The sequence below is a fragment of the Octopus sinensis genome, linkage group LG27 (genome assembly GCF_006345805.1).
Source record: "Octopus sinensis linkage group LG27, ASM634580v1, whole genome shotgun sequence".
Lineage (NCBI taxonomy): Eukaryota > Metazoa > Mollusca > Cephalopoda > Octopoda > Octopodidae > Octopus > Octopus sinensis.
This window is the reverse complement of record NC_043023.1, coordinates 15581933-15595670: the sequence shown is the minus strand read 5'-3', so window position 1 is coordinate 15595670 and position 13738 is coordinate 15581933. Positions and strand designations below refer to the sequence as shown.

Sequence of the window (13738 nt, the reverse complement as noted above, 5' to 3'; positions counted from 1 at the left end):
TATGGGTGACAATTTCATACGACACCACTACAGAAAATGGGATTTTTTTCTAGCGGTGTCATATGAAATTGTCACCCATAATTATGACCCTAGTATCGATCTATTGCATTTCTATCTCTTTTAGGGTTAGGGGTGGGGGGAAGGGTATCTTATAGTTACCTAGAAATTATGTTAAAAATTGCCGTTGAAACCGAAAAGACGTACATACTCTGTTGTTGATGGTGAAATTCCAATGAAGGATCCTTGGATTTAGGTTAGAAATTGGCTCTTTCTCTATTGGCAAGTAATTTTGATATAAAACTGAAGAATGGTATACATATATACATACGTACGTACATACATGCAGACTGTTGCTATAGCAACGAAGCTAAGATACACAGAGTGAAGCCATTTGGGAAAGATTGACTCTAAACTCTGCTGTGCATTCACACTAATTGTTAACATTCTAACTCTCTTCTGCTGTTTGTAGCAATGCTTCGAAGGAAGGTGTGTAGCGTGTGATTGTCACAATGAGCATGATAGAAAGTTGAGCAGAGAATCTGCATCAGATTTTGCGAAAATCAGGGCAATACCTGCTCAGAGGCCCACACAAATTTTTATAATTCTCGACCTAATCAAGGGAATCTTGTATAACTTATTTCTTTATTACCCACAAGGGGCTAAACACAGAGAGGACAAACAAGGACAGACGCACGGGTTAAGTCCGTTATATCGACCCCGAAACGATGAAAGGCAAAGTCGACCTCAGCGGAATTGGAACTCAGAACGTGATGGCAGACACAATACGTATTTCTTTACTACCCACAAGGGGCTAAACAGAGGGGACGAACAAGGACAGACAAACAGAGTAAGTCGATTACATCAATCCCAGTGTGTAACTGGTACTTGATTAATCGACCCTGAAAGGATGAAAGGCAAATTCGACCTCAGATGAAATACGGCCACGTGTTTCGCCCAGCATGCTAACGTTTCTGCCAGCTCACCGCCTTGTATAACTAAAACCTGAGTGACCCCTGGCGGTCAGACAGGAAAGCAAAATGAAAATGGGATTTAACTAGAGTAATCTCCCTCGACCTTCTTGAATATTTTAGAAGCTTCCTATAAACTTCCAGATGACATAGCAGTCAGGGACTTCTGGTTTATCCCTAATATAAAGCGGAACATTCTAATTTTGTGCCACCCTTGCGTTGACTCCTGACTCCTAGACATGCATTGACTCAGGTCACGCACATACACACCCGCAAGTGCATGTGTTCGCCTTATTCTGCTTTGAGACGTGGTTGCAAAATATGTTCATCTGATGTTACAAGCTTTTCCTTCAATTAACCTTATATGTCAACGCATGACCTCTGGATCTTGCCTGAGTAGGGTTTCCTCTCCAAAGACCTTCCGCTGTTCAGCTCTCTTGAGAATTTCCTACCATTGTCTTATTTTAACATTTCATCAGTGACTGGGAAATATATTTCCTTCACACTCCTCCTCTCACATGGTTACCATCTACTCAATGGCTCCATCGCATATTCACTAGATAACCACCATCATTAGCATTTAATGAACAAACTTATCCCTTCGTTTATCTCTCATCACTGTATCTTAGCATCTAACACCAAGTATTTTGTATATTAAATAATATCAACAAATTATATAACTTCAAAACAAACATTTATTGTAGATCAGTTTGGAGAAATGTGTAACTTTTATCATACATTGATCAAGTGTGAATTCTATGCTGTATCATCAATTGTATAGGCTCATAAGGGACACGTTTGGATAGGGTTGCCAAATTAGAAAAGCATATACTCTTTTACTTGTTTCAGTCATTTGACTGCGGCCATGCTGGAGCACCACCTTTTAGTACTTATTCTATCGGTCTCTTTTTGCCAAACCGCTAAGTGACGGGGACCTAAACACACCAGCATCGGTTGTCAAGCAATGCTAGGGGGACAAACACAGACACACAAACACACACACATATACATATATACGACAGGCTTCTTTCAGTTTCCGTCTACCAAATCCACTCACAAGGCATTGGTCGGCCCGGGGCTATAGCAGAAGACACTTGCCCAAGATGCCACGCAGTGGGACTGAACCCGCAACCGTGTGGTTGGTTAGCAAGCTACTTACCACTCAGCCACTCCTGTATTCGGGACACTTTTAAAATCTCTCTCTATATATATATTTATACATGCCTACACACCCAACATAATATATAAAAGCAGAGAGATAAGTTAAAAAGATAATGCAATTATTTTAATGAGTTATGAGGTCAAAATTATTTAATACAAGCTAAAGAAATAATAAATTATATTAAAGTGAAATAATTTGAAAATATTTCTTTAATACAGACAACAGAGAAATAAGCAAACAATATCTTGTGTAATGTGTACATATAGGCGTAGGAGTGGCTGTGTGGAAAGTAGCTTGCTTACCAACCACATGGTCCCAGGTTCTGTCTCACCGTGTGGCACTTTGGACAAGTGTCTTCTACTATAGCCTCGGGCCGACCAAAGACTTGTGAGTGGATTTGGTAGACGGAAACTGAAAGAAGCCCATCGTATATATGTATGTTTGTGTGTCTGTGTTTGTCCCCCTCGCATTGCTTGACAACCGATGCTGGTGTGCTTATATCCCCGTCACTTAGCGGTTCGACAAAAGAGACCAATAGAATAAGTACAAGGCTTACAAAGAATAAGTCCTGGGTCTATTTGCTCAACTAAAGGTGGTGCTCCAGCATGGCCACTGTCAAATGCCTGAAACATGTAAAATAGATAGGTTCCCCTATTTTCTTCCATGTATCCATCTTTATTATTAAAATATCACTTCCAGTATCGAACTGAAGTTTAATATGTATTCCAATCATTTTTACGTGTACAAATTTCCTCATTTGGGAGTCGAATTTTGTTTCTGTTGAGAGCCCTCTAGGATCTTTAATGGTTGATCTTCAGAATTTAGTTCTGCAGTGTGAATTTCTGTATATTCAGTTGTTGTAAGGCCTTGTACCAAAATAAGACACCTGAACATCTCAGGTGTAAATTCTTGAGTTTAAAATATTCACACCTCCTGTCAATTGTTCCTGCGTATGTGATAAAATCACCATCCTCTTTTTTCATTATATTCCAAAACACCATCCAAGTGTTAGAGAAGTTTTATCACCGAATATGTTAGACAGTAATTCCATTGTTTCTTTAAAACAAATTTCATTGAGTTTTTTGGGGTAATATGAAATTAAAGTAATGTTCATACTCAGATGGGGCTCATTTACGTCATAATAACCTTACTTTTTCTGTGTCTGACCATGTCTTACAATCTTCCTTAAAAATTACCTGCTGTAGTACAATGCAACAGTTATACCATCTTCTGGGTTATAACTGGATTCATTGAGTCCAAAACGGCGTCTGGCAAAAATGTACTTCCCTCATTTCTGGACTTCTTTGAATAAAGCCCCAATAATTGTTGTTGTTGCTGCCTTTGTCGCTGATTTTGCAACAGTTTTAAAGAAGCTAATTAGTCTTCCATGATTTAACAATTTTGTATCACAAAAATTTGTTAACTGACCTGCAAGAGATTCGAAACCCTCATCGCCAGATGTTGTAACATAATTGTTCCGTACAATAAATAAGATAACCAGAAAATTGTAACAACAATCTAATGAACTAACAAATCTTTTAAGAACCAATATTCAATATTCCTTAGGAAGTAAACCAAGGGACACCTTCCGACTTCACTTGACTCTGAACCGCAAACTCACTCAGATCGTTACTATTTATACTTTACTCGGACCAGTCTATCTCTCACAAGGGGACATGGTAACTCTCATCACAACAGGTGCCATTCTAACCAGATGCCCATCATAAATCCCTACTTGGTGTCTGGTAAGAACAAGACCATGAAAACCTGCTCTACAGAATGATTTAGCAAAAAATAAGTATGATGATAATCCCTTGCATGGGTTGAGCGGGGATGTGCTTGAACCATAGGTAGAGTGGGGCATTAGGCTTTTGAAAAATATTTCCCACTCTACACCCAAAACTGTGACAAACAGCAATAAGCCTCCAGCTAGTGCCAGAATATGTGGGCAGTAGCACAAAGGGTGCAGATCCTGGGATCCCTGAGTGTGTCCAGCAGAGGATAACTGATCATGGCTGGGAACTGGAGTGTAATACATTTGTATCAAAATAATATATCCACAAGAAAACAGAGCAAATTAATATAATCAATATTGTTTGAATAAAAAACACAAATCGTAATTAGTGAGTTGATGCAAATGAGGAAAATGTGAAAAATGAATTTATTTTGTAAAAAGTAATACATTTGCTGTATTTTATTCAGCAGGACATCTGTTTTATCATTGATATTGTTATTGATCAATATGAATAAGTATATGTTTAGTTAAGGTAGATTATTGAGAGAATGATTTAGCACAGATTACACAGTCATAAGAATCTTCTCCTGTATGAATATGTTTGTGTTTAGTTTATTATTTCTCTCTATGAAAGAATGACTTGTCCCAGATGTCACAGTGATATGATTTCTCTCCTGTATGAATGTATTTGTGATGAGTTCAATATTGTTCCACAGAGAATGATTTACCTCAGGTATCACAGCAGTAGAGTTTCTCTCCTGTATGAATACGTTTATAAGTATATACAGCATATTCCTGAGAGAATGATTTGCTGCAGACATCACAGTCACATAGTTTCTCTCCAGTATGAGCAGACTTGTAATTAATTAAATATTTTCTTAAACGGAATAATTTACTGCAGATACTACAGTGCTATGGTTTGTCCCCTGTATTAATGCATTTGTGTCTATTTAAGGACCTTTTCTGAGAGAATGATTTACCACAGATATCGCATCGATATGGTTTCTCACCTGTATGAACTGATTTGTGAGAAGAAAGGTGACTTTTTTGAGAGAATGATTTACCACAAATATCACAGTGATGTGGTTTCTCTCCTGTATGAATATGTTTGTGAGAATCAAGGCTACTCGTATGACAGAATGATTTACCGCAAATATCACAGTGATATGGTTTCTCTCCTGTATGAATGGATTTGTGTTTAGTAAGGTTATATTTTTTAGAGAATGATTTACCACAGATATCACAGTGATATGGTTTCTCTCCAGTATGAACGACTTTATGATAAGAAAGGGGAGTCTTTTGAGAGAATGATTTACCACAAATATCACATTGATATGGTTTCTCTCCAGTATGAGTGTATTTGTGATGAGTGAGGCTACATGTCTGAGTGAATGATTTACCACAAATATCACATTTATATGGTTTCTCCCCTGTGTGAATGGATTTGTGAGTAGTTAAATAACTTTTTAATGAAAAGGATTTATCACAGATATCACACTGATATGGTTTCTCACCTGTATGAATGTATTTGTGAGAATTAAGGCTACTTTTTTGAGAGAATAATTTACCACAAACATCACACTGATGTGGTTTCTCTCCTGTATGAATGTGTTTGTGAAAATCAAGGGAACTTCTATGAGAGAATGATTTACTGCAAATACGACATTGATTTGGTTTCTCTCCTGTATGAATGGATTTGTGTTTAGTAGGGTTATATTTTGTAGAGAATGATTTACCACAGATATCACAGTGATATGGTTTCTCTCCAGTATGAACGAATTTGTGATAAGAAAGGGCAGTCCTTTGAGAGAATGATTTACCACAGATATCACACTGATATGGTTTCTCTCCAGTATGAGTGTATTTGTGATGAGTGAGACTACATTTCTGAGTGAATGATTTACCACAGATATCACAATGATATTGTTTCCCCCCCTGCATGAATGAATTTGTGAACAGTGAGATTTCCCTTATTAGAAAATGTCTTTTTACAGATATCACATTGGCTTGATAACTTTTCTCTTTCTTTTAACATCTCCAGACTATTCATTATTGTTCTGTAGTATACAGACAGAAAATATATTTCCCCCTTCTTTATATATATCTTCTACAGCAAATCTGATCTTGAATATCTGAAAATGATACAAACACCTTTCCAGATTTTCTCACAGATTTTCAAACTGAATGTGAAATACTTTCGTAAATATTCCTGGCAATGAGGAAAACAAATGTTGCTATCAATTCAGAAGAAATATTTCACCGTTATTCACCATAGATATATTATATAAACAGAGTTATTATCTATTATTTATAACGGCTGACATTCGTTTTTAAAACATGATCAATATTCATGATGTATCTCACGTAAAACTCCTTTATACGAGTATCTGAAATGACACAGAAACAGTAGAAGATATAGGAAAGACTTAAAAAGCAAAGGTTTAACAATAAAAATTATAACTACATTTTCATAATGATAAACTGTGGATATAAACTGTTGCCCGAAGAAATTACACTTTAAAATGATACTCATGACACAAGACATTACTTTCGTCTATAATGACCTGAGTCATAAATCTAATACTTTCTCTAGTTTAGTTTCAATGCACCCAAACAAACAAAAGGAAAAGCAGTGTAAATAACGGACAGAGTCAAAACTATTGAAAAGGTTGCAAGACGCAAAGAAAATTTTAGGAAAAAAGGAAATAAGTAAGAAATAAGAAATAACAGCAAAATTTTACCGATGAGTGTGTTAAATTATACGCACAAGAAGAAAATGACTCTCCCCAGACACAACAGAATATGCTTCAACACACGAATTCATATAAAGAATCTTGCAAACAAAATAGAATTAATATCTGTTTCTTTATTACCCACAAGGGGCGAAACACGGACGGGACAAACAAGGACAAACGGATTAAGTTGATTACATTGACCCCAGTGCGTAACTGGTACTTACCGTATTTGACGGCATATTAGACGCACCCTAATTTCAGCAGGTCAAATTCAGGAAAAAAAGTTTTAAGCGTATTTAAGCATATATTGTTGAAAGCAGTCTAGCAGCACATTACAAAAGCAGAAAACATTGCTGTATAAAAGCAAGCATACAAATTACAATAGTAATCATCTTTTTAACCAGAAAACTCTTCATCATCTTCTACACCAGAAAAGTCTTCATCATCTTCAAAACAAGAAACATCTTCATCACTACTGCTGAAGTCACTGTCTTCAAATAATGCATCATCTTCTGTGCCATCAAGGGCATTGCTAATGCCACGCTTCTTAAAAGCCTTCACAATGATTTCAGGCCTAACACCATCCCAAGATTTCTTCACCCACTCACACACTTCAGCAATGGTGGGCCGCTTCATTCTTCCTGTGGGTGTGAGGGCATGATGTGGCTCTGCCATCCACTTGTTCCAATGTTCACGCATGTTCTGCTTAAATGGCTTATTCACAGACACATCTAAAGGCTGCAATTGGCTCGTCAGTCCACCAGGAATGACAGCTAACTGCGTTTTCAATTCTGCCACCCTTTTTTTAATGGCTTCAGTTCTATGTGCTCTAAACTGATCCCAAACCAGAAGAGAAGGTTTTCTTAATAGTCCACCAGGACGCCATGACCATATACTTTGTAACCACAGTTTCATTCCATTTTCGTTCATCCAGCCTTTTTCGTGAACATGAACTAGTACACCTCTTGGAATTTTATCCTTAGGTTGAGTTTTTCTCTTAAATATCAAAAGAGGTGGCAGTTTTATGCCGTCAGCACAACAGGCCAGAGCTACTGTATAGTGGGTCTTTTCGTGGCCAGTGGTTTTTATCGAAACCATTTTAGACCCTTTGACACTGTCCTGTTGGATGGTACATCAAATGTGAGTGGAACTTCGTCCGTATTCCCTATTTGGCCCAGTTCAAAACAAGTTTTCTTTCTTGCATTTATAACAAATCTATGAAAATCTAATATTTTTTCTTCATAATCAGCAGGCATTTTTTGTGCAATGGATGTTTTTGTACGCATTGATAAACCCTTCCGTTTCATAAACCTGTAACACCAACCTTCTGTTCCTGCAAAGTTCTGTATCCCTCGTTGTTCTGCTACTATCATGGCCTCATGAATTATCATTTTGGTAGATACACTTCTCCCTGAGTTTCTCTCATCAAGCACCCACGTTTTTATATCATCCTCAAGTTCTGGCCAATGTGGGGCTGGGCAACGAAGGTTATGTTTACCTTTCTGTGCTCTCATCAGCTGCTCTTCTTGCTGTCGCCAGACACGTATCATTTTTTTCTGTAGGTGGTGGCCCAAAAACCCTTGCTGCTGCTCTATTTCCATGCTCCTTGGCATAATCTACCACTCGTAGTTTGTAGGAGATTTTGTAGCTTGATCTTTTTGCTGCCATAACCGTGTGGGTGCTTGTACTGTTGTAGTGTGTTATGTTATGATCATAAACTTTGTTGTACCAAGATATCCAACCTACCCCCGTATATGGCATCGAGTTAGGGTTCCGATCAGCTGATATTAGTAAACGTGTGTCATGGATCGCAGCCTAACAATTTACGGTAGACTGCTTTGATTTTTACGATAATTCGTATTTTAAAGTAATAATACTTGTAATAATAATAATACTAGCAATAAAATAATGATGCATGAGTACGGAAAATATCATTAAGGCGTTAACGTAGGTAGAAATACTTAGCGTAAGCTAGGTTAGTGAGCGTCTGGGAGAAGATTAGCCAACGGGAGGGTCTTGACTTCGCATATTAGACGCAGGGCGATTTTTTGAGCCAAATATTTTGGAAAAAAGTGCGTCCTATATGCCGTCAAATACGGTAATTTCCCGAAAAGATGAAAGGCAAAGTCGACCTCGGCGGAATTTGAACCCAGAACGTAACGGCGGACGAAATTAATATCGATGTCAGACTAGCAACATTGAATACTTTCATTATTGTCTGGAGTTTCGAATTTTCCAGGTTCTTCTGCTTTCACTAAAAACAAAATATCTACGATATCTTACCTGTTATGATAAATAAATCAGTGCTAAAAGTCAATTAACGCAAACCACACCAAAAAAGCCATTCAACGGGAAACGTAATTTAAAGAAAGCTGGAAAAATAGACATGGAATGTCGACGAAACGAACTGTATATCCGGATATCGGATGCTAAAACTAAGTTGGTAAATTCTCAATGTTTTTTATTGGTATAATTACTTTTCCAAAATGTGAGTTATGAGGAAAAATCCAAATGATGACAAAACATACAAAACTGACTGCTTATTTTCATATCTATTGGTACTTTTCCACTATCCTGTTACCGAACCCTTAAATTACAGGGACGGAAAGAAACCAACAGGACTTATCAAAGAGGGACGGAGGGAAAACAGGAAGACTCGTGTGTGTTATTTCTACCAGTATTCGAAAACCATTGTTGCTTTGTTTACATTCCTGTAACTTCGTTGTGCAACAGTATAACTACCAAATTAAAAATATGTTCTGGTGTTGCTTTGTTAAATGAATCCTACGAGCTGATACTTCAGCCTGGTCGCAGTATAATTATACAGAATTTAAATGAAACACACATATACGCACACGTTTCTGTGTACTTAAACATGTGCTTGTGTATTTATGTATGTACGTACTTCTCTAGACACGTACACGTCTATCCATCCATCTTTCCTTCCTACTTTCTCCCTTCCCTCATATTCCTGGTCAACTTTGGTATGGTCTCCATAGCTCGATGCCCTCCCTAGCGCTAACAACGTTGCAGTGTGTATAAGGTGTTTGTCTCTTACTACCAACATCAGAGGGGGGCGCCGAATAACTGTAGGACATGAAGAAATATGGAAAGGGAAAAGTTCTTCAGTTCTATATTTAAGAGGTGAGGAATTATTTACATTCTTCTTATTATTATTATCCAGGTCACTGCCTGGAATCGAACACTTATCCGTCAAATGTAAATAACGTACATAATTCCTCATCTCTTAAATATAGAACTGAAGAACTTTTCCCTTTCCTTATGTACGTATTCAGATAAGTACGTACATACGTAAATACACAAGCACATGTTTAAGTACACAGAAACGTGTGCGTATATGTGTGTTTCATTTAAATTCTGTATAATTATACTGCGACCAGGCTGAAGTATCAGCTCGTAGGTTTCATTTAACAAAGCAACACCAGAACATATTTATCGGTCACTTATGCTGAAGCGCTATGTTATGGGGACGTAAACACACCAGTATTGGTCGTCAAGCGATGTTGGGGGGAGAAACACAGACACAAACTTATACACACACATATATATGATGGGCTTCTTTCAGTTTCCGTCTACCAAATCCACTCACAAGGCTTTGGTCGGCCCGAGGCTATAGTAGAAGACATTTGACCAATGTGCCACGTAGTGGGACTGAACCTGGAACCTTATGGTTCATAAGTAAGCTACTTACCATACAGCCACTCCTACGCCTATGTTGAGAAAAACAGCAAAATTTCTTCGTAGCATGACGGGTGACAAATTAAATTTCATAGGCAAAATGTAGGGATATGTCACATTTCAATTGAAAGCATGCAAGGAGAATGTCTTCATCATTAAAAATGTTGATTATCTGTTTGGTACCAACTTTTTTTTCTTCTTGTTTCAGCTCAGAGCTGTGGCCATGCTGATGCACTGCCGTTTTGTGCTACACTGTTATTACGAAGAACCTCCTCCAATATGTGGCACTTCGTGAAGAATGGAGTTTGATATAGCTACATATATATATAGACGAAATACCGCTAAGCATTTCGCCCGGCCTGCTAACGTTTCTGCATCATCATCATCGTTTAATGTCTGCTTACCTTGATGGCATGGGTTGGACTGTTTGATCGGGGTCTGGGAAGCCAGATGGCTGCACAAGGCTCCAGTCTGATCTGGCAGTGTTTCTACGGCTGGATGCCTTTTTCTCTTTGCCGAGCAGGGCCATCTCCCTGACAGGATCTGTCTTTGGTCTTTGCTAAATTTACTGTATGGTTTTTCAATCCAGATCTTGCTTCCATGCCTGAAATTTGTTCTCTAATTGTGGTAGGGATTCAGCAATAATAACAAGGTCATCCGCTTGGAAGAGATCCCAAGGGCAGCCAATCTTAAATTCCTACATAATGCCGGCCACGATCAGTTGTGCTTTTTACCGGCATGGAAGCCAGTCAAGGTGGTGCTGGCATCAGCCATGTTCGGATGGTGCTTTTTACTTGCCACTGGCACAGATATCACAACTACAATTTCAATTGATTTTTTGATGTTAATGTACTTGACTCAATAGGTCTCCTCAAATATCAATATAAGTTACATGGATCAAGGTGTAGAATTGTATCAAGTAGAAGCACCAGCGATGCTATCTTCCTGGTGAGGCAAAAGCAGAAGTACTTGTTCAAAGATATATCTTTGCATTTGGATTTTGTTGACATGGAGAAAGTCCCCTACTCTATTATTTGGTGAGCAATAGAGAAGCTAAGTTAAGTTAATTTTTTGGCTCAAAAAGCAAAAAGCAAGGCCATGTAGGGGGACATGGAGTTATGTACAGGGAGAGTGGTCATACAGAGTTCAGCCATTTGTGGTCAAGAGGGTCTTTGAACCGAGTGGTCGTCGGCATCTTCACTATCTCATCCGGCAGCTTATTCCACGGATCCGCAACCCAGACTGAGAAAGCCCCTCTCCTTCGATTGAGATGAAATTGTCGTAGATAGAGCTTTTTGTAGTGACCCCGCAGTGGACGTTCTGGAGCAGGAGTGAAGAACAGCTCTTTCGAGAGGTTACACTTTCTGCTTATGATGTTGTGAGCAAGAATGAGATCACCACAGCATCGTCGTTTAGGGAGAGATGAGTGGTTGGTGAGACATGCAAAAGCCATGTATGGGGATGCTGTCAGTAAGGTAAATGTCACCAATGAGTATAGCATGAATTTTAGTGTCAAAATAGGAGTCCACCAAGGATCGTTTTTCACCCCACTCTTGTTTATCATAGTCCTGCAAGCAATAACAGAGGAATTTAAGATTGGCTGCCCTTGGGATCTCTTCCAAGCTGATGACCTAGTTATTATTGCTGAATCCCTATCAAAATTAGAGAACAAATTTCGGATCTTTTGCTTTTGAACGGCACTTTGTAACATAATTTCTAGTTAACTAAACACTTTTAAACTTCATATACTGGTAGAATGTGTTTATAAAACATCAATTTTTCTAGGCTTTATTGAGAAAATCCTATTGTTTGTAAGATATTTCGTCAGAAAATTCGAGTATTTTGGCAATTTTAACCAATCGCTGGAGTCTATTTAGGTAAACATTCCGTGCTGTATGAATATGTCCCTCCTTTAAGAAACAGATTGGGTTTATTTACATTTGTGAAGAAAAAAAGATACCCTTCCCACACCCCTAACCCTAACTCTAAAATAGATTGAAATGCAATAGATCGATACTAGGGCCATAAATATGGGTGACATTTTCATTTGACCCGCTAGAAAAAAATCCCACTTTCTGTAGCGGTGTCGTATGAAATTGTCATCCATAATTATGGCCCTAGTATCGATCTATTGCATTTCAATCTCATTTAGATTTAGGGTCGGGGTGGGGGAATGGTATCTTTTTTTTCTTCACAAATGTAAATAAACCCAATCTGTTTCTTAAAGGAGGGACATATTCATTATGCACAGAATGTTATTTACCTAAATGGAGAGCAGTGATTAGTTAAAATTGCCAAAATACTTGAAATATCTTACAACCTACAGAATTTTCTCAATTAAAGCCAAGAAAAAATGATGTTTTATAAACACATTCTAATAGTATACGAAGTTTAAAAGTGTTTAGTTAACTAGAAATTGTGTTGAAAACTGCCGTTCAAAAGGAAAAGATCCCAAATTTCAGGTATGGAAGCAAGATCTGGATTGAAAAACTATACAGTAAATTTAGCAAAGACCAAAGACAGATCTTATCAGAGAGATGACCCTGCTCGGCATAAGAAAAGATGTCAGGAGAAACTCCATGTAGTGTACCCAGTACAAGCTATGGACACATATTGTTCGTTAGATTATAGGCTGCGGATTGTGGGATAGCCTAAGCATGTCCAGCAGAGAACAACTGATCATCGTTGGGAACTGGAATGTGATACAATGGTGTCGGAATAATATATCCACAAGAAAACAGCAAATTAATGTAATTAAATTGTTTGAATGAAAACCACACACATCATAATTAATGAGTTGAGGAAAATGTAAAAAATTTATTAGTCTCAAAAAGTAATACAATTGCTGTATTTTATTCCCCATTATGAATATTCCCCATAATATGAATTAACTTTAATTACAGAAAGCATCGATCTGGCGGGAAATATAATTTAAAGGCACTTTAGAAAAATCAACACGGAACGTCAACGAAACGAACTAAAATCTGAATATTGTATCCGTCCTATTACTACGCATTTGTCGGATGCTAAAACTGAAGTGGTAAATTTTTAATGGTTTTTATTGCTATAATTACGTTTACGAAATGTAAATTATAATGAAAAAACCCCGAATAATGGCAAAAAATACAAAAGTATATGCTGACTACTTATTTTCAGGTTTTTTGCTACTCTTACGATCTCCTCTTTAAACCTGTAGTGTTGTTCTTCGTTTATTTCTTTTTAAGGTTAAGGTGAGAAACCCGTGGGTTGTTTTCTAACCAATACCCAAGAAATTATGTAAAGCTGACTCGCAAAGTCTTATTCAGTATTATTTTCATTAAATCCAAATTCAATCGTTTAAAGAGTATTAGAAATAAAAACGGGAGAGACCTCCCTTAGTTTTATTTATGTATTTTCAACTAGTTTCAGCTCACGAGCTGTGGCCATGCTGGGGCACCGC

General features: G+C 37.7%; 1 protein-coding gene across 1 annotated transcript; it reads right to left on the bottom strand.

The window, feature by feature from the left end:
- Positions 1 to 4250: 4250 nt before the first annotated feature.
- LOC118768141 (zinc finger protein 253-like) lies at positions 4251 to 6048 on the bottom strand. The gene is made up of 3 exons (XM_036514022.1): positions 5614 to 6048; positions 4683 to 5193; positions 4251 to 4598 (listed from the first exon to the last, which is right to left on the bottom strand). The coding sequence occupies exons 1-2, from the start codon at positions 5804 to 5806 to the stop codon at positions 4778 to 4780; spliced, it is 609 nt and encodes a 202-aa protein (XP_036369915.1). The 5' UTR covers positions 5807 to 6048; the 3' UTR covers positions 4251 to 4598; positions 4683 to 4777.
- Positions 6049 to 13738: the final 7690 nt, after the last annotated feature.

Excerpts from the sequence above, each read along its gene's own strand:
- LOC118768141 (XM_036514022.1), bottom strand. The coding sequence starts at position 5,806 with ATGCAGGGGGGGAAACAATATCATTGTGATATCTGTGGTAAATCATTC. Across the intron at positions 5,194-5,613 it reads TGGAGAGAAACCATATCACT|GTGATATTTGTGGTAAATCA; the intron begins GTGATATCTGTG and ends AACCATATCAAT.